We start from the raw sequence: 21,421 nt of genomic DNA, 5'->3' as shown, positions 1-21,421 counted from the left end.
ACATTCATTTGGCACATGTGCATCTTATTTTGATCCATCTTAGGGGGTGGTGACGCCTCCAAATCTCAGGTGATCTATCTCAAATTCGCTTGTTGATGTGATTTAATGGTTTAATTCGTTTTACTCCTTCATCATCTTCATGTGTAGGTGGGAATGTTTGTTGCATTAGCCATCTTTTTGCGTTGTAAACCTGAGGCGTTGACTAGTGTATTACCGACTTTGAGAGAGGATCCTAAGTATCAAGGTCACGACAAGCTTCCCCTTACTGTTTGGATGATTGCTCAGGTACGTGGTGGACTAGGACCAAGATTGTCCAATTCTGTATGTGTATTTGTGAAAAGGTTATTTGAACTGTTAAGAATGTTTTGGACAGGCCGCCAAAGGTGATCTATGTCTTGGCTTGTATTCATGGGCACATAAACTTTTATGAACTTTATAAATGTTTTATAAACCTTTATAAATTATTTACATACCTTTATAAATCTTATAAATTATTTTACAAACCTTATAAATTTTCTTATAATTTATAAGCCGTTCTAAATGGTTATAGACTCTTATAAATGATTTAAAGACCTTCTAACTGATTTCTTTTTTAAACATTTTATAAACGGTTTATAGACTTTTTAAACTTCTTTATAAGACTTTATAAATGGTTTATATACTCTTACAAATAATTTATAAACATTTATAAATGATTTACAAATTTTATAAATGAATTACAAACTTTATAAACTGTTTTTTATAAACTTTACAAAAGATTTATAAACTCTTATTGATTATTTACATATTCTTGTAAACCCTTATAAATTATTTTACAAACTCTTATAAATTGTTTTATAAACCTTTCTAAATGGTTATAGATTCTTATGAATGATTTAGGGACTTTAGGGCTTTTATAGAAGCATGAAGAAACAAATTGTTTACATTGTGGAGCTTAAAAAAGCTTATGAGGATAAGCATTATGTGCATTTGGTCATGGGGTTTTCCACAGGTGGAGAGTTGTTCAATAGGATATTGCTACATGAAGTTACTCGGAGAGAGCAGCTGTTTTTTTGTTGAGAAACATTGTTCAGATTGTGCTTACTTGTCATGACATGGGGCTATTCACAGGGACAGGGATTTGAAGCCTGAGAACTTTCTGTTGCTGAACGAAGATGAGAACTCTCCTCTCAGAACCATTGACTTTGGTCTCTCCGATTTCTACAAGCCAGGAGATGTGTTCAAGGATATAGTGGGTGATCGATGCTTATTACATAGCACTAGAGGCTTTGAAAAGGAATTCAGAAGCTGTTATTTGAAGTATTGGTGTCATATTGTATATCATCTTATGTGGTGCCTCACCCTTCTGGACTGGTAAAAATATTAATTTCGTTATATCTAGAGATTATTTTTAATATAAAAATGTATTCATGTGTTGATTACCTGATAATCATATGATGATCATAGAATAGGAGAATGGAATATTCAACGCCATATTAAAGGACTTGTTAGATTTTTTAAGTGATCATGTTGTAATCAATCCTTCATGGTGCAATAATTGGTTACATCATATATCATGTATTTATATTTAAGCTTTTATAAATATTTATAACTGATTTTCATACTCTTAAATTGATCTATGAAACTTTATAAAATGATTTTTAACTCTCTATGATTTATAAACTCTTATAAATTCGTTGTAAAAATTGTTATAAACTCTTACTATTACGTATATAAATAAAAGTATTATTTATTTTTAACCAATTTATAAAGACTTATAAATAATTATAAACTCTTATTGATGGGTACATTTTTATAAGAGTTTATGAATGATACACAATACCTTTTAAAATTTTTACAAAGGAAATTCTAGTTTATATACATTTATAACATTTTATAAATTGATTTATAAGAGTTTATAAACTGATTTATTATTTTATAAACAGATTTAGGGTTTATAAGGTAATTTTCGGGGGTTTAAGTTGAATTATTATTATTTATAAACTAATTTTAGTTTTAAAAGTGTTATAAACTGATTCATAAACCATTTAAAAACCCTTAAAAACCCCTCATAAATTGGTGTATAAGCTTTATAAATTGTTTTTATAAAATTTATGATTTTTTTATAAACCCTTATAAATTATTTATAAATGGTGTATAGAATTTATAAATTGTTTTTATAAACTTTATGAATGTTTTATAAACCCTTATAAATTATTTATATATCCTTAAAACCCCTTATAAAATATGCTACAAACCCTTATAAATTCTTTTATTAGACTTTCTAAATGGTTATAAACTTTTTAAATGATTTAGAGTTCTTCTAACTGATTTATTTTACCTTTATAACCCTTTATAAATTGTCTAAGTGAAGATATTATTTTATGTTTTATAAACATTTTTATATATGTGTGTGTGTTATTCAAATACTACTTTATAAAAGCTTATAAATTGTCTAAGTGAAGATATTCTTTTATGTTTTATAAACATTTATATATATATATATATATATATATATATATATATATATATATATGTTATTCAAATACTACTTTATAAAAGCTTATAAATTTTTTTAATGTATTAGCACAATATCATAAAACCCAGATTTATAAGAATATTAGAGCATCTTTGTATAAACCCTTATAAATTGTCTAAGTGAAGATATTCTTTTATGTTTTATAAACCTTTATATATATGTTATTCAAATACTACTTTATAAAAGCTTATAAATTATTTTAGTGTATTAGCACAATATCATAAAACCCAGATTTATAAAAATCTGAGAGCATCTTTCTCAATAATTCATGTTTTATTGTAGTTCTCCTAGGAACTAACACCATCACCACTCTCTTTTTCCCTTGCTTCTTGAATCTAAAAACACACTGTATTAACAAATCAAATTAGTTTCATAACAGACGAACAATATAAAATCACACAATAAAAAGTGATCTATTGATTATACTCTAAATCAAATCAACTGTCTAGAGAATCAAACCTTGACAGACCAAGCTAGAACATATACTAATCAAATCAAAAGCATCATAGATCAACATAAATCAGAAAAATGTATAAACTTTCATTCAAAATCATGAATCTGGCAGACAAAACTAGCTCAAACTTATCCAACATGCAAAAATTAACTAGAAAATCAAAGAAAATATACACATTTGATTGGATTAACGAACACATCAATTAAATATCCAAACTTTAAGGAATCTATATATGATTAGATAATACTAAACAAATAAGAAGTGTCGTCTAAATGTGTGTTTGTGTGATTGAAAGACTGAAACTCATCATCAATTCAAACGTGTGTATGATTGAAAATCTGATAGTTTAACATGATAGTCATGAAAAAGTGGCTCTGGATATTCTCTATCACATGCTTGATCACATAGCAATCCATTAAGAAACCAGAAACAACACACTAAAGCTTGATGAAGATGACGACAGCGGAACTCGATGAATACGACAGCGGCAAGGCTCGATGAAGCCGACGGCGGCAAAGCTTGATGAAGATGACGACGGAAAGGTTTGATGAAGACGACGACGGAGAGGTTCGATGAAGACGACGACGAAACTTGATGAAATCTCGACGGCGAAGTTTGATGGAGACGATGGATCTCGGCGAGCGAGAAAGAAGAAGATATGTTGAGGATAAGGTAAGGGTTAGTCTAGTCTTTTACACATTAATGAATGTGGTATTTATGAAAATATCCTTTGATTGGTGGTAAAATTGAATAATGGTACCAAACAAAGTGTAAAAGTAAAATTTCCCCCTTCTTTTTCTCATATGATCATTAACCAAACTTACAAAATAGAAATTTCTCTTTCCAGCATTTTTTTTTTTTTCTGATTATCATTAGTAACTAGTGTAACAGAGTCGTATGCAAAATATGTAGATATTCCAACTATTCTGAGACTGAGTTGCATATATGTAAGCACGGTTCACTCTTTGAAAATACAAAAACATTCCAGTCCTCTTTCTCTATAACCTATGAGATTTTTTTAATGTTTTGAATATTCTTCGTAATACTTTTGGGTTTTACAATAATGTATTATTATCCTTAGTGAACAAGTTCATAGCGACTTGGTTCACAAGCTATTAGTTTTAGTAGTAAGTCTACATTTTCTAGAAGCTTCTTTGACACGGCAATATTTTTACCCTTATAGCAACTAAGGCTTAAACTAAATTAACTACGTTCTTGAATGGTAACTGCAGTATCAACGAAAGCTGAAGGTATTTGTATACTTCATTGGGTTGTACTTGTCACAAATCAACAAGAAATATATCAGAAATATATTTAGTAAAAAAAGAAACATTTTTTTTAATAAAAAAACCAAGAAACATTAATTTTGGTATTTGTTTAGAATTCTTTATAATATTATTTAACAAATTAATTTTTTATCGCGCTCACATTCATTTTTATAATGTCTAAATAGGTTGATATTATTAATTAATTAAAATTAATATGTAATTGTCATATCAATTTTTCTATTTTAGTTTTAATTAATAACTTATATTGTATTTTCTAAAACTATTTGCAAAGTTTTTATAAAACATGTTTCCGCTGATTTTTTAAAAGTAAGTAAATTAATTTTAATGTAATCATTTATATTCGTGTATGAACACGGAAAAGTCATTTAGCAAATAGTTATTTGGTAAAACTAGTTTTCTTATAATTTAAGAAATCATCTAAAAAAGAATCTTGATTAGTAAATGTAACAATTATTTTAAAGAAAAAGAAACTACACTACATGAGTTCATAAAAAAATCCAAACACTACATAAAATAAAACCACAAACAATCTAACACCAATAATCTATAGTCGACATAATCATAATCATGATGTGTGCTAGGATCGGTACAAACTATAAACACTAAGAGCAGGGGACTCATTAGGTCCAATTAAAACCTTAATGGGCCTTTAGATCCAACAAAAACCCAAAACAAAATGAAGGCAAAAGGAAAACCCTAGGTTTATATAAAGAAGTTTTCTTCACCTATTTCGTTCACGACGCCGAAACCGCAAGTGCTTAACTGCAATGGTGATCTACAATTCTCTCTTTCTCTCTCTAGTTGTGTATTTGTATGTTGGTATCAACAGCTTATTTGATTTTTTTTGAGGATTGCAGACGAAGGGAACGGGAAGTTTCGGAAAGAGAAGGAACAAGAGTCACACACTCTGTGTGAGATGTGGCCGTCGCAGTTTCCACATCCAGAAGAGCCGTTGCTCCGCCTGTGCCTACCCCGCCGCTCGCAAGAGGACGTGTATGCATCTCTCTCTCTCTCTCTCAGCTTTCGTTTTATCGTGTTTGATTGAGAAATGGATCTTTCTTTGTTTTAGAATCGTATTGGTAATCTGTTTAGTATAACCACGTGAATCTTTTTTTTTGATAAAGTTTGTATTTTTCTAATTAGTGTTAATCCAATTAAGTTTGGTTAGGCATATAAATTATTTGTGCCAATTAGAGATTCCAGTACAAAACAACCGCGTTAGTCTCATTTTTGAATTTGAAATTATGTAATGATTAGTTTGTTGGTTCTGATTGTTGTGTGTTCAATGTTGTCAGATAACTGGAGTGTGAAGGCAATCCGTAGAAAGACTACAGGAACTGGAAGGATGAGGTATCTTCGCAATGTGCCTCGCAGGTTCAAGACCGGTTTCAGAGAAGGTACAACCTCCTTTCTTCACTAACTTTTTATCATTCACCATTTTGAATCTGTAAGTTAATATGTTCGTAATCCAACTATTGCACATTTTTCTTACTGTAGGTACCGAAGCCAAGCCAAGGAACAAGGCAGCTGCTTCATCAGCTTAAACCCGTGTATTGAGTGAGTGTTCGCAGGAAGAGTTTAAACTTAGTTTTTGGGCTTCTGAGTTTGTTCGCAAGATTACTTTTTCTTTATTGAGCATCTGATTACTACTTTCCTTTGCTATCTTTGTTTCTCCCTTTTTTATATAAAATTTTGGACTTTGATTAGATTCATGTTGCATCTGCAAGTCTTTGATTCCATTATGTATTTTGTGTTAAACTATTCGTTACGTTTCTCTCTAACTTTATCTACTGTGGTTATCGTATACCCCCATGCTGTTAGTTTGGTTGTATCCTTGTGTGAAAAAATCAGTAAGGAGTTTCGTTTTAAAACTGAAGTACTTGTTATTTATTTAGGTGGTCAGTAATATGGGTTCTCCAATTTTATTTTGTCTTTTGCAACACTTAATCTGATTTATTTAAATTGTCATTTTGCTTTTATAGTTAATGTGTTGTCTGGAAAATAAAATGCGAGTGCATAGTAAAGTGAGCTTTACAAAACTCATACGATGGTATTGGAACCGTTAAACTGATAAGAACTGTAGATAATTATTTTTCAGTGAAAAAAGTTACACCATGTTAATACAATACTATTATAACTCGTAAACAAAAACGTGATTTGTATCTTTGATTTTTTTTTAAACGTGATTGTTTTTAGACCTTGTTCTAAAACGCGATTTGAAGCAATTCCTCAGCGATTATGCACTCCACGCCAATAAACCGTGGCGAATCAGTCTGATTCGGATAAAAAAATCGGGAAACAATTAAAGTAACTACAATGCCGCAGTAGTCGAATTCTCGGTGATTCTTTTTGATTGTTTGCGATGGCTTCAAAAACATAAGTTTTTTTTTGAACTGGTGAAAAACGTAAGGTTGTCACCTTATTCTATAGGTAGACGTAGGTTTTAGGTTTATGGCAAAAGTCTATATATCCGAAATTTAGAGAAATATTCTATTCAAAACCATATAAGGAAGACTTTACTCTTATGTAATAGAGCTGATGCAACTAATTAAGGGAGGTTCGGATTGTTGAATATTTAGTGCCTTGTAATTAATTAAAAAGAAGTTAATTTTAAAAGTTACTATTCCTCCGTTTCGATTTAATTGTTGTTATGGAAAAAAAATTTCATCTTAAAATAACTATTCTATTTTATAGAATCAGCACAGTATGTTATTTTATCTTCCTCTTTTCTCTGCATTCCTCTTCTCTCTTTTGTTCTTTTGCATCATCCTATGTTTTCCATTCTCCTCATTCGTTCTCCTCTTCTTCCCCTTCCCTCTCTGTCCTCTTACCTTCTGCTCTCTTGTCCTCTCATGCTCATCATTCTCCTTCTTTTTTCCTTCATTTTCCTTTTTATACGCAAGTCTTTCTCCTCTCTTCTTTTTCCTTTTCTGGTCTTTTGCCTTCTTCTTCTCCTTTTTCTTTTTCTTCTATAAATTGATTGATCGATCTACAATTTCATAAAAATAAATCTACAAAAATTTAGAACTAATGAATACATATTAAAACATAATTCAAAGTATTTCATATACTATACTTTATTTTTGAGTTAAACATAAAAGGATTCATGTTAATAGTAATAGTTGAATACTACTAATATAAATTGACTAGTTTAGAATTTTGTGAAACCAAGATTACAAGATTCTAGATCTAATGCAAAAATAAATTTTCGCATATTTTTTTCCTCCTAAACCAATACATATTCATCTGTAATATCTCGCAAATATTATGATATAATGATTCTATTATAAAATCAGAATAGTACGTTACTTTCTCTTCCTCCTTCTTCACTTCTTTTTTTATTTTTCATTTCTCCTTTGTTTTCCATCCTCCTTCTCTGCTCTCTAGAGGCGGCCTTGGACAGAAGCGGGAGAAGCGGATGCTTCTGGCCACCAAATTGATATTAACTTTAGCGGCCACAATTTTGCATATATTATTCAGTAGCTCTAGTGGTAAACAATGAGGTTTTAGATAGGGGAAGTTGAGGGTTCAATATACCTCAATGATATCAATAAAAATAGGCCACTTTTTATATATGCTTCCCGCCCAATATATATACGGACCGGTTCTGCTGCTCTCCTCTCTCGCCCTTCCTCTTCTTCTTCTTTTTCTTCTTTTTCTTGCTTTTCCTCTTTCTCCTCTGCCCTCTTGCCTCCTCTCTTTTTTTTTTTATTGATCGATTTACAAATTCATGAAGATAAATCCACAAAAATTTAGATCTAATGGAAACACAATCTTCATATTTTTGTAATAATCAATGTGTATTTATTAATACTATAATTTAAAAATTATCAATATTATTCTATTTTATGGATATATAATAGAATTTATCCTCCTCTTTTATTTCTATGAATTGATTGGTTGTATTTTTATTTGATATACTATTTTATTTTGTAGCTTTTTATGTAGAATATTTATGTTACATTTTCTTAGAAGTGCCAATTTTATCACAAGATGTTAATTTCACGCCCACTCGCGAATAAGGTTAAAGATGCCATTTTTTAAATACCTGTCACATCCCACCGTGTGATCCTTACATGGCTATTTCTTTAATTTATTGTCTTAGTATGTACGTTTTACAAATTAACCCACAATTATTTCATGGCTATTCATGCCAATTTTCCTAAAAATAATCGGAGCCACTATACGGATTAGAATGTTTTCTTTTCATATGATTATACGTTTCTAAATATCCCCTATATATTAATAGAAAAACATCAAAAAAGTTATAACCTGTAGTTTGTACTAATTAAAAAAGTGTCCTGCTGAGTTGTCACGTAATTGGAATGCTAATTTTGCTTACGTGGCGGTTTGATAATCAATTGAGAATTTATTAGGCAAAAATTAAATCGTTAGGAAATGTTATATTATAAAGTATGTCCATTATAGACCATTCATTTATCAAACTGACATTATTATATATTCTTTCCTTCAATAAAATCTACGGAATTTCCTAATGTGATTAAAATATATATGACAAATAATGATTTTAAATAATAAAGATTTGTTAACAATTTGTATACTTTTTATCATTTTTGTTTAATTATTTATTATTAAAATAAATTACAAAATTATATTAATCATATAATAAAAATTTTGATTTTTTTTTGTATATGTTCTATTTTGAATTTTTCAAAACGAGTATAAATTACTAAAACTGTCAAAAGACTCACATAAAATTTTGTGATCAAGGTTTAATTTTTTTTCTATAATAAGATACAATAATTATAAAATCATATGAATAAATAATTTTATCTTAATAGGTGTTTATGTTAATATATATATATACATATATATATATATATCATATTGTTTAAATTAAACTATACATCATATGAAATACATACTTATATTTTGATATATGCGTTGAACATATATTGAAAAGTTAATATTTTAATTTTGAAATCTTCTTTGTTTTTTTTTTTAAATGATTATAAAGTATTGAAACCATTAAACATTCCACATTAAAAAAATCGTTGGTGTAAAATTTTGTTACACAATTATGCAAATAATCATAAGATTATATGAGTAGAAACCTCATTTAATAAATATCCATATTAAAAGTATACTATATATCTATGTTAATATCATTTAAATTTAATTATATATCATATACGATAGATAAAATTGATTGTTTTGATTTATTTACCCTAAAATGATTGCGAATAAACAAGAGCGATCGTTTGATTTATATGTGCACACCAATTTATTACATAATAGTAACTGATTTCTTAGTTATTTAATTTATAACTAGAGCTTGACCCGTGCAACCGCACAAATTTTTATGTAACGATGTATATCATATATTTTGTTATTGTTACTGTTTCGTGCTATGTATATATTTATTAAATGTGTGTTGGGGCGGTTATGTAACTATACAAAAAGATTGGATGTATATATATATATATATATATTAATATACTATGTTGGATCAAAATTATATTGACATTTCTGTCATATTTAATTGTATAATTGAAATGTATTATTAGTATATTATGCGTTTGGGTCAAACTGAAAATGAGCTACAACTATTCTAAAAACCCAATTGGACGGGATATAAATTGATCCGCCTATTTTAACTAAATCATGAGAATAAAGTTAATATTATATTCAAAATATGAAGTTGATATTGCTGGAATATTCCTTTTTTATTAAAAACAAATTGATGATAATATTCTGAAAAGTTTATAATAAGGAAGGTTAAAACATAAGTGAATCACGTCTAATATATATGAAAAATATTTTATTGGTAAGTTATAGTCATAAACATTAATTTTGCTTATATATGGTAATGTATACGTATTATAAGACTAAAAATGTGGAAGCTAACTTTTAAATTTGTTTTTATAGTTTAGGTTGTTTCAATCGTTTGTTAATATTTGTTTCAATAGTTTGTTAATATAGGTATATTTTAAAACTGATTTAATTACATTTAACTCAAATTTATTTAAGGAAACCACATTAAGCTAACTGAAAAAGACAAGCATTAAAATAGAGAATTCAATTTAATTCACAATGGCATGAAAATGTAATTAAATTTAAAAACTAAGGAGGTATTTTTAATGGGTACTTCTCTTTTAATAATATAGATTATTATTTTATTATTTCATAATATGCAGAAAAAACATAAAATAAGTAATAAATATGAAATATTTATTCTGCACAAGGCGTGGATCTTAACTTAAGTATGTATATCTTTAATTATTTTAAATCTTAAACATTTTCTAAATCCCATGCCAAAAACATAACGAAATGACAATAAACTCAAAAATAAATATTTATATTGGGCAATAACCAAAATTAAATAAGCAACACAAAAATGAAAAAAATATTGAAGACATATAGGATTGACACGTGAACGTAAACTTCTCATAACCATAGTTAAATTTTAAATTGCAAAATAATGATATAAAACCGAGCTGACATAGTTTCATTGTAACCAAATAGTAAACCTGAAATTCTTCGGCCTAAACGTTCGGTTCTTATGCGATAAGTGATTTTTTGACATAAAATATATATGTTTTAAATAAAATCAGCTCATCAGTAAAAAAAATATGTAATTAACAAAAATGTTTTTAAAAAATTGTTTAAAAACTAAAAATATTAATTCATTCAAGAATATAAATTTTATTTTTCAATACGATATTTTTTAAATAATTTTAATAAAAATTCACGCAGCGCAAGGCGATCGTTATACCCTAGTTAATAAATTTTAGTATTGACGAGTGATCGAAGTTGGGACATATATGGAAATGAATTAAAATAGTGTCGTTTCCTTCCTTGCTGTTATAATATGCGAAAGCGAAAATACCTTTTCCTCTTTCTCTCTGTTATATTAGAGAGAAACAAGAGGGAGACGCTTTCTTCGCCGGTAACAAAAAAAAATAATATCATAAAAGCTCATCATCATCATCCATTCCGTCTTTAATGTCTTCTCGCAGGAGAGTTCTTCTTAAGGTTATCATCCTCGGCGATAGCGGGTAACTTTCTCTTTTCGTCGATTTCGTTTTCTTCGTTATTAGAGAAACGATTTGATGTGATTTTGACTTTTTTGCATTGATAAAAGAGATTCTGAAGGCTTTGATTTTTGTTGTTGTTGTTCAGGGTTGGGAAGACATCGTTGATGAATCAGTACGTTTCTAAAACGAAACAAACACACAGATCTATAACTTTTGATATATAAATCCTGTTTTTAATATGAAATTCGATTTTGGTTGGTTACTAGGTTTGTGAATCGCAAGTTTAGTAATCAGTACAAAGCTACGATTGGAGCTGATTTCTTGACTAAAGAGGTTCAAATTGATGACCGCATCTTCACTTTACAGGTATAAATCTATTGCTCTTTTTATTTTTTCTTTTAAATATGAATCGTCAACATTTATTGCTTATTATTATTATTATATAGTTTTAAATTTACGATTCTCCTTAAATGTGATTTCTTCAAGTTTTCTTTTATAAAGTAGAAACAAGTTCAATTCTTCGTAACAATTTGATTCACCTACTACTGTGTGTTTCTTATGAAAATACAGTATCGATTTGTGTTGATTATAAATTTCAAATCTTGTAACAATTTGTTAATACAGTAACGATTTGAATGAAGTTCAAATCTTTGTAACAATTTTTTCATGTGTTTTTTTTGTAAAAATAGAAATGTTTCATGTATTTAAATCTAAATATTGAATCCATATAGATTTGGGATACTGCGGGGCAAGAAAGGTTCCAAAGCTTGGGAGTTGCGTTCTACAGAGGAGCTGACTGTTGTGTTCTTGTGTACGATGTCAATGTTATGAAATCTTTCGAGAATCTTAATAACTGGAGGGAAGAGTTCTTGATTCAGGTTACATAATATCCTTCTACAGTTTGTTTGCTTCCAAAATGTTTTCATCGTCTTCATTCATGGTGTCCATTGTATAGGCTGCTCCATCAGATCCTGACAACTTCCCGTTTGTCGTCTTGGGGAACAAGACCGATGTTGATGGTGGCAAAAGCCGAGTGGTTAGTGCGTTTCTTTCTCCTTTTGTTCTAGAAAGTTTTGTCATGTGCTTAAAGTAATCCCCTTATTGTTAGGTTTCTGAGAAGAAAGCAAAAGCTTGGTGTGCATCTAAAGGAAACATTCCTTACTTTGAGACATCTGCCAAAGAAGGATTCAACGTAGACGCCGCTTTTGAGTGCATCACCAAAAATGCCTTCAAGAATGAACCTGAAGAAGAACCGTAAGTATATATATAACTGTTGTTTGTCAAGATTTGCGTTACTTCATGTTGATTCTAACTCTCAGTCTCCTTATTTTCCTCTAGGTACCTACCCGACACCATTGATGTTGCTGGAGGTCAGCAACACAGATCAACAGGGTGTGAGTGCTAATCAAGCAGACAGTTTCTTTCAGTTCATTTGAATTATTACATATTCTAACGAATTATTGTTAGACCATTTTCTTTTGGGTTCCATACAATATTTTCAATCATGTAGTGTCACAATATTATCATATGTGAATGTTTCTTATTGTCTACATTTCCTCAAACTTGACTACAATTCCTTTTTTTAACAGAGACATCCTTCGGTTTTAACTTTTTGGTACTCAATTTTAGTTGATAGCTAACTGCAAAACAAAACGGGTACGATAAAGAATTGTTAGCATTACATAGAAAGCTTACCAATTCTACCTTCAAAATTATCTAACCATGACCAACGGAAGCAGATTGCTACATGCATAATTGATCATTTTCCTATATCTACATGCTATGGAGTATGCATAGCATGTGACAAATGACCCTTGACTTGATTGTCCAAGGAAACTCAGTCACATTCCCTTTCACGAATGTTATTCATCGCTCCTCCAATAGCCACCATGGTTCCTACCAGCTTTGTCTTGCTGTGACGCCTTTTAATATTCAGTGTTTTTCAAGAAAGGACTAGAAACCGAGTTACTAAAATTCATTAATACAGTAGTGTATACGTTGGCAGTCAATATACAATACTAAAAGACAAATATAAGCCATGGAAAAGGTAAGATGTCCACGTAGGATAAGGAAAATCAACCAATGCGAATGAAAGAATCGAACCCGGGTTAGTATGACATAAATATAAGACAGTTATCACTAAGCCATTGAAACTTTCTTAGACACATATACAAGAATCACTAAGTATGTAATCACAAACTCTTATGTACAATTACAAAAATATGAATTCAACTTTCAAGACTCCGATATTTTGTTTTGTTAAAAAAATAAGTAAGTGACTAAGCTAATATATTCTTTGAAAGTTTGAGAACATTGACTAATAAGAAAAAGCATAGATTTTATACAATTTTGACAAAACAACTCAAAACATAGTTCGCTAATGTCTTAATAAGATATTATTTAAGGGTGCAATAATTAAATATATCAATCAATAAATTTTGTAATTTATAGACAAAACAATAACACAACAAATTTTGAAACATTTGTTTAAGCTATCGATTTCTTTTAATGAGAATCCAACTAAACAAGATAAAAAAACAATTATATTTACAAATATTTATTTACCATTTTATTTAATTTTGATTAATTTCAAATTGAAATAATGTATCTTTTTGAAGTTACAAAAAATAATGTTCTTTCTTTATTACACTAGCATTATATATAGATTCTATATACACAAATTAATATAATATAACAACATAAGCTTGCTTTTCCGTTTCATATGAAAACTATTTAAGTTATCCACCAAAGCAAATTAATTAAATCAATCAAATTGTTAGAATACAACAAATTAATATATAATTTTATTTTAAATTAAATTATTTAAAAAGTGTATTTTCATTAAAAACAAAATAACAAATAAGTAAAACTGATTTGATGGTAATTTTTATGACATATATATATATCAATTATGTGAAAGAAAAAAGAAGCTTAATATGGAAAAAAAATCATAAATACAAAAAACTCTAAAAATTAACAAAAAAAACTAATAAAATTAAACTATGATACCACTTGAAAGCTTCTTGGACAATATTAATAAAATATTTAAGCGATAATTAGACAAATTTGATTTTTTTTTGCCAGCCAAAAGTTTATTATTAATTAGCATCAGTTATTTCAAGATGTTTAAGAAATGATGGACAAAAAAATAGGATGGACATAAATGATATATGAACTATGAATAGTACTTTGTAAAGCTGACTTAGATAACAAATCTGCACATCCATTTTCAGTCCTTTTTGATGCCTAAATTCAATTTCTTCAGAGCAATTATTCCGCAAAGAGATCGTACGAGATATTTTTTTGATATTCATATTTGTTTCTTGACTGTTAAGAAGATTGATAACTGTAAAAATGTCTCCTTTCAATATGATATGTCTATAACCGAGTCCCCAAGTTTGTTTAAAAAGTAAATAATTTTATTTTATTTTATATTATATAATAAATATATCTTATTTACTGATAACAAAAATATAGTTATTCATCTATCAAAAATATCTATGCAAATATGTGAATCAAGTCAATAATCAAATATCATAATGATTTCTACAAAGAAAATTTAAAAAATATATTAATGTTATGTAGTCTTATTTTATATTCTTTAAATAATGTAATACAATATTATACATTATTTTTTTAGAATTGAGAAATACATATATCAGTTAGACAAATTAAGCGATAATTAGATAAATTTGATTTTTTTTGCAAGCCAAAAGTTTATTATTAATTAGCATCAGTTATTTCAAGATGTTTAAAAAAGGATGGACAAAAAATAGGATGATCATAAATAATATATGAACTATGAATAGTACTTTGTAAAGCTGACTTAAATAACACATCTGCACATCCATTTCCAGTCTGTTTTGATGCATAAATTCAATTTCTTCAGAGCAGTTATTCCACAAAGAGATCGTTTGAGATATTGTTTTGATATTCAGATTTGTCTCTTGATTGTTAAGAAGATTGATAACTGTAAAAATGTATCCTTCGAATATGAAATGTCTATAACCGAATCCCCAACATGAGACAAGTTTGCTTAAAAAGTAAATAATTTCATTTTTCTTATATTATATAATAAAGATATATTATTTACTGATAATAAAAATATAGTTATTCATCTATCACAAATATCTATGCAAATATGTGAATCAAGTATAACAATCAAACAACATAACGATTTTCACAAAGAAATTTTTTAAAATATATTTATGTTATGTAGTCTTATTTTATATTCTTTAAATAATATAATACAATATTATACATTATTTTTTTAGAATTGGGAAATACATATAATATCTTATCCGCGCGTAGTGCGGCTAAAAAATCTAGTAGTATTGATAAAAGAGAGAGAGAGAGAGAGTTACTTTTCAAGCAGCCAACAGTATGGCCAGATCCCAGATTTAACCGGCTATTAATATTTTACATTAATTTTAATAAAATAATTAAAAATTTAAAAGTTATGCAACATATCCTTTATATACTAAATATATGTCATTTGACCAATCCTATTATAACACATGGAAATTTTTTTGCAAAATTCAAAAATCAAAATTATACCACGTTTCTTTGATTGTAAATATCTGTCAATTATTCAAATTCCTATTTTTCTCGCAATTATTATCAAACCTTGAGCTCAAGATCGAAACTTAGATACAGAGTGATGAAACTGAGGGAGATTGAAGAAGATGAATCATGAAATATTTGTTATTCAGCTCAAAGAACTCAAATGTACATAACATTCTTTATATATCAACATAATTCATGTGCTCTTCCCAAAGCGTCACAAGCTCAGTATAATAAGTTGAGACATCCATCGAACCTGCTCAATCTTACTCAATCTCTGCTCTATATCAAAGACTCGAGGTGCATCATCTTTTTTAAATCTAGCTAAGAGATTGTTCTATATACCTTCAGCAGTATTGATAAAGAGAAAGCTCTGACCTATCTTTTTAGAAACAGAGTTCATCAACCAAGTGGCCACCATACCATTGCAACGGGACCAAGCACCATAATCACGATGCGTAGAAGAAGGTTTAGAAACCATACCATCAATAAAGCCGAGTTTGTTGCGAACATTTAATGCCATATGAATCGATCGTCGCCAAGATTAAAAATCCGAAGCATTGCTCAATCGGTCCGTGATAAGAATGAGTCCAGCAAGATCATTATTGTGAAGATAGAACAAATTATCATACTGGTCAATCGATAATTGGTTAAGTTTCCTTTTGGTTAATCGGTTAGATATGTAAAGAACGTTATGTACAGTTGAGTTCTTTGAGCTGAATTACAAACTTTTCATGATTCATCTTCTTCAATCTCTCTCGATTTCATCATTCTACATCTAATCTTCGATCTTGAGCTCAATGTTTAATATGGTATCAGAGAACACACACGAATCTTCCGCTTCGATATGAGCTTTCCGGTATCTCTATTCTCGCAATTCTTGAATCTCTTTGGTATCGCTATTCTTGAATCTCTTGTGTATCTCGATTAGGGATTTCATTTTCCAGCTCGTCTTCTGTTACTCGATTCTTCTTTTCTTGCAGTTTGGATTCTGAGGCTTGTTTTCTAAAGATCGATTAGCTCGTTGAACTTTTGTTTTCTTCGAATCTTGGCTATGGCATCTTCTGTTCCTTCTTGGCAATCACACGTTTCAACAATGAATTATAATTTCCCAATCATGTTTCAACAGTTTGTCTATATTTTCGGTGTCTTACTCTTTGTCGATTTTATTTTGTCTTTGAGTGTTGCAAAGCGACAAAAGTTTCTGATTATTTAATTCAAAATCATTTTCTCTGTTCCTAAAAAGGTATTCTATGATTCTTTCTTCATAATTTAAATTAATGATATTATGAGAATATATTTATGTTTTGTAGCTTAACTTTTGCAGAAAGGCGAAACGAGAACTCAATTGTCACAAATTTGGTATTACTATCAGAAACCAGAAGTTATTGTCAACGTGAAAAGATTTTCTCTAGATAGGGAGTGGATGGCAATGTGTGGTGGGATCAAATTTTGGGTGTTTCTTCACACATTTCTAAAGGGACATTCATCTAGTTTTCAATTGGAGACACTTAAGTTCCTAATCTTCAAAGGCGCTTCTACTCCTTAAAAAATGGAGCCCTAAGCCAATGTTCTATTATTTATCCTTCTATGAAGATCTGTGAAAAAAACTTGAATAGCTTATCAAAAATCTTTTTGTTGGCTCTTAATAGTTTTGTTTGAATCTAGGTCTGTAAATAGACCTAAGATGGGGAAATTTCATTTATATGTGATTTATGTGTTTGCCCTTGTGTCCTCAATAAGATTGTAATATACATGATCTTCATACATTTTTCTTTACTGAATTGAAAACAGAATCATGACCACCAACAATATAGTCATTAATAAACATAATTAGCATAATTTGTGGACAACGACCCATCAACTACTCTTCATATATATAAACTATACGAAGCCTACTAAATATAGATATACGAAAGGCTCAGGCTAACAAGATTATACTATATATCCATTTCGTTAATTGATTGAGAGATTAAAAATAATAAGTACAAATAAGGGTATGTGACATGTCCTCCTTGATGATATAAGATTTATTTTAAACTATGTTTGAAAATTTTGGTTTTCTAATATCTTGCACCCCATATTCCACCAAACTTATAAGTTATAAATAGTAAACATTCCAAGAATAAGTAATTTATTTTCCCTAAAGAATCTGACCATGTTCACTTGTTTACGGTTATGGACAACGGATAATTATAGTTACTAAAATAAATCAGATTTTAAGAAAAGAAATCAAAACCATTAACAGAAGTCAAACAATTGTGTTCTGTAATTGCTAAGTTTAAAAATCAAACGCCGTTTTTGGTTAATTAAGTTTGTTGTTTTTCTTCAAAATCTCCTAAAACTCCTCTTTATTACAGGATTAAGAAACATAGAGATTAAAAAGAAACTTCAATACACAGGAATCTTCTATTTTTTATTATTAATTTGATTAGAATTGTAAAAGCAATGGAGCAAGAACAAGAGAGTTACAAATCAAGATTGTTTCATTTCAAGAACATGAGTGAACATTCAGCTTCAAGACATGTTAAAAGCTGGAGCTCAGATTGCGCCATGAAAATAGATGGTTCAGACAGTTTTGATGATGATGATAATGACCTGATGTTCAGAAGTCAACCCGGAAATTTTGGCAGCGTTGAACGGCCACCTTTGCCTTCAAGCGGTGATGCAACGCCCAACCGCAGTGACAAGATTGGTACTCCGAGGATGGTTTCTTCTGAATCCATGGAAGCACAATTACAAGCAGGTACAAAAATCTAATGGATTGATTCATATATTCTAGGTTTCTTGGCTCTCAAGTTAGGACGAAACTCTAGGGTTGCAAGTTAGGGCAGATAAATCTAAACTTCTGCTTATGTTATTACAGCCATGGAGCAAATGAAAGAAAGATTTTCAAAACTGCTTCTTGGAGAAGATATGTCTGGAGGAGGAAAAGGCGTTTCTTCGGCTTTGGCTTTATCTAATGCCATTACCAATCTAGCAGCATCTGCCTTTGGAGAACAGAGGCGTTTGGAGCCAATGCCGGCTGATAGAAAAGCGCGCTGGAGAAGAGAACTTGGATGGCTTATCTCTGTGGCTGATCATATAGTTGAATTCGCTCCAACGCAACAAACAAACAAAGATGGATCTTCAATGGAAGTCATGACAACAAGACAGAGAACAGATCTACTCTGCAACGTTCCTGCACTTAAGAAACTCGATGCAATGCTCCTTGTAAGAACTAAGAACAAAAATTACTATATTAATCTCTCATTTTATTATAATTCTCCTAAAATTTTGACTTTTTTTTTTGTTTATTTGCAGGATTGTCTTGACAAATTCAAGGACCAAAATGAGTTTTATTATGTCAAAAAAGATTCTCCTGATTCTTCAGAGACAAGAAATGATGAGAAATGGTGGTTACCAGCGGTTAAAGTCCCACCTAATGGCCTCTCCGAGATGTCAAGAAGGTTTCTTCAGAGCCAAAAGGAATGTGTTAATCAAGTCCTTAAAGCTGCAATGGCAATAAACGCTCAAGTTCTCTCTGAAATGGAGATTCCTGAAAGCTACCTGGAATCACTTCCTAAGGTTATTTAGTCAAGACAGAAACATTCATCAAGAATCTGTTTTAATGTATCTATTCCTTACCGATGTTTTTTTCTTTCTTTTATTGAGAACAGAACGGGAGAGCTAGCTTGGGAGATGTGATATACAAAATGATAACAGTAGAGATGTTTGATGCAGATCAGTTCCTGATTGAAATGGATTTATCATCCGAGCACAAGATTCTTGATCTAAAGAACAAAATCGAAGCATCTATTGTGATATGGAAGAGAAAGATGGTGCAGAAGGACACAAAATCTCCTTGGGGCTCAGGAGTGAGTACTGAGAAAAGAGAACAGTTTGAAGAAAGAGCTGAAACAATCTTGCTTCTTTTGAAACAAGGGTTTCCTGGAATCTCACAATCCTCGCTTGACATCAGCAAGATTCAATGCAACAGAGTAAAAAGACTATAATTCAAGAAATTAAGCTGATTCCTTGGCTGCGAGGATTATACACTTCTTATTCTTGAGTTTTTGGCTGTGTGCAGGATGTAGGACTTGCTATATTGGAGGGCTACTCGAGAGTGCTTGAGAGTTTGGCTCACACGGTGATGTCGAAAATAGAAGACGTGCTTTATGCTGATCAGCTTACTCAAGAACCAACAAATGCACCTTCTAAGAATAGATATCTTGTGAAAGAGACAATGAAGGAGGAAAGACTTAGTTTTTCTGAGGACACGGCTACAGGGACATCACTATCTGATGTTATGCAATGGGGTAACAAGAACAATGAAGTGAAGAAAGAAAGCTATTATGGAGATCGAGAGAAACCATTGCTGTCCAAAGTCACAGGTCTTATGACAACCAACAAGAAGAGTTCTTATCTTGAAACTATTGGAGTTATGAGAAGTCCAACGGCTAGATACTCCTGAAAGAATCGGTTTCTTTTTTTCTTCTTGTAAAATTAGGTTTGCTTGTTGCATTTTCTATAATTCAAATGGAAAAGCACCATTGTGTTGTAGCAGACTTTTATATGCAATTTAATTTATTCATCATATTTGGTTCTCATATCATGAAAGCAACTAACACAACACAAATATACATAAATCATTAAAAAGGGTTTTCAGAATTGAGAAAGCCAATATAAAGCTTGCAACGAGGACCTAGCTTAGGCTGAAGCACTTACATAAGTAAGCAAAGAGCCTCCTCCAAGAATAAAAAACTTGAGAAACAGCAAACATCACAAAAAACTTGCTCTGCAAGCAAACGGAACACAATCGTATTCAAACGTCTTGGAGCTTGGAGAAGGATATGGATTTATATACTTTGAGATTTAAAAAAAAAAAACTAAAGTGGGTTATAAGGAGAAGGAGCATCAGATCCATACAGATCCCATTGTCCTGTTTGTTGAATCTGGATTCGGTAGGTACTATGAGTATACAGGAACTTGATGTTGGGTTATTTGAAAAAAGTTCTATTGATCAGTCAGACGATGAGTTACAAAAAGATTTTGATTAAGGAACCTTAGTTCTACAGAAGGCAAAAATGGCGCCCTTGGATTTGGGGTGCCTATCAAATAGGTCCTCTTTCACAAATTCTCTTATTACCCATCGATCAGCTGCTGGAGAATCATTCACTTACACCTGGTTCAAATATTACTTTCATCTCTGAGCTCCACTTAGTCAATCATCATATCTCTCCTCCTAACTGCTTCAACTTTTGTTTCTCATTAAGAATATGTTTTATTATTGGTGTATTTCACTTTCTGATGTAAACACTTTCAAAATAGCAAATGCACAAAAAAATATCTAGACGCATGCATGCAAATGATCCATTTCAAACAATAGAATCATGGATTTTAATCTACTAATTTTCCAAATTTTTTTTTTTTACTTTGGTTATCTGACTTAGTCAAAACCGGGAAGGCGGGAATTAGTATGAACTATATATAGTCCGAAATCTACTGGTTGGAAACAATGTGAATACAATGTTGAAAATTCTTACCCTAGAATCTTGATCATTTAAAAATTTATTCAAAGGCTACAAAAAACAATATGTCCTAAAAAAATCTGTAATCT

General features: G+C 30.0%; 3 protein-coding genes across 4 annotated transcripts; all 3 read left to right on the top strand.

Annotated features, from left to right (window-relative positions):
• The first annotated feature begins 4,891 nt into the window (after positions 1-4,891).
• On the top strand, positions 4,892-5,967 carry LOC106451615 (60S ribosomal protein L37-2). Its single transcript, XM_013893566.3, has 4 exons — positions 4,892-5,031; positions 5,119-5,254; positions 5,557-5,658; positions 5,759-5,967. Exons 1-4 carry the CDS (start codon positions 5,029-5,031, stop codon positions 5,803-5,805), a joined length of 288 nt encoding a protein of 95 aa, XP_013749020.1. The 5' UTR covers positions 4,892-5,028; the 3' UTR covers positions 5,806-5,967.
• A 5,059-nt stretch (positions 5,968-11,026) lies between these two features.
• LOC106451616 (ras-related protein RABG3d) lies at positions 11,027-12,811 on the top strand. The gene is made up of 7 exons (XM_013893567.3): positions 11,027-11,280; positions 11,405-11,431; positions 11,526-11,625; positions 11,991-12,137; positions 12,215-12,295; positions 12,368-12,513; positions 12,598-12,811. Exons 1-7 carry the CDS (start codon positions 11,228-11,230, stop codon positions 12,662-12,664), a joined length of 621 nt encoding a protein of 206 aa, XP_013749021.1. The 5' UTR covers positions 11,027-11,227; the 3' UTR covers positions 12,665-12,811.
• Positions 12,812-18,091: 5,280 nt separating this feature from the next.
• Positions 18,092-20,451, top strand: LOC106454984 (rop guanine nucleotide exchange factor 11-like). 2 transcript variants are annotated; one of them, XM_013897049.3, is made up of 5 exons: positions 18,214-18,568; positions 18,689-19,035; positions 19,126-19,389; positions 19,482-19,802; positions 19,892-20,445. In XM_013897049.3, exons 1-5 carry the CDS (start codon positions 18,271-18,273, stop codon positions 20,273-20,275), a joined length of 1,614 nt encoding a protein of 537 aa, XP_013752503.1. In that variant the 5' UTR covers positions 18,214-18,270; the 3' UTR covers positions 20,276-20,445. The 2 variants fall into 2 exon arrangements, with proteins under 2 accessions (XP_048636920.1, XP_013752503.1); XM_048780963.1 differs by having other exon boundaries at positions 18,092-18,568; positions 18,689-19,389; positions 19,892-20,451.
• The last annotated feature ends 970 nt before the right edge of the window (positions 20,452-21,421 follow it).

Source organism: Brassica napus, chromosome A5 (assembly GCF_020379485.1).
Source record: "Brassica napus cultivar Da-Ae chromosome A5, Da-Ae, whole genome shotgun sequence".
Classification (NCBI taxonomy): domain Eukaryota; kingdom Viridiplantae; phylum Streptophyta; class Magnoliopsida; order Brassicales; family Brassicaceae; genus Brassica; species Brassica napus.
The sequence above is the reverse complement of the archived record's forward strand: the minus strand, read 5'-3'. Positions and strand labels throughout refer to the sequence as shown.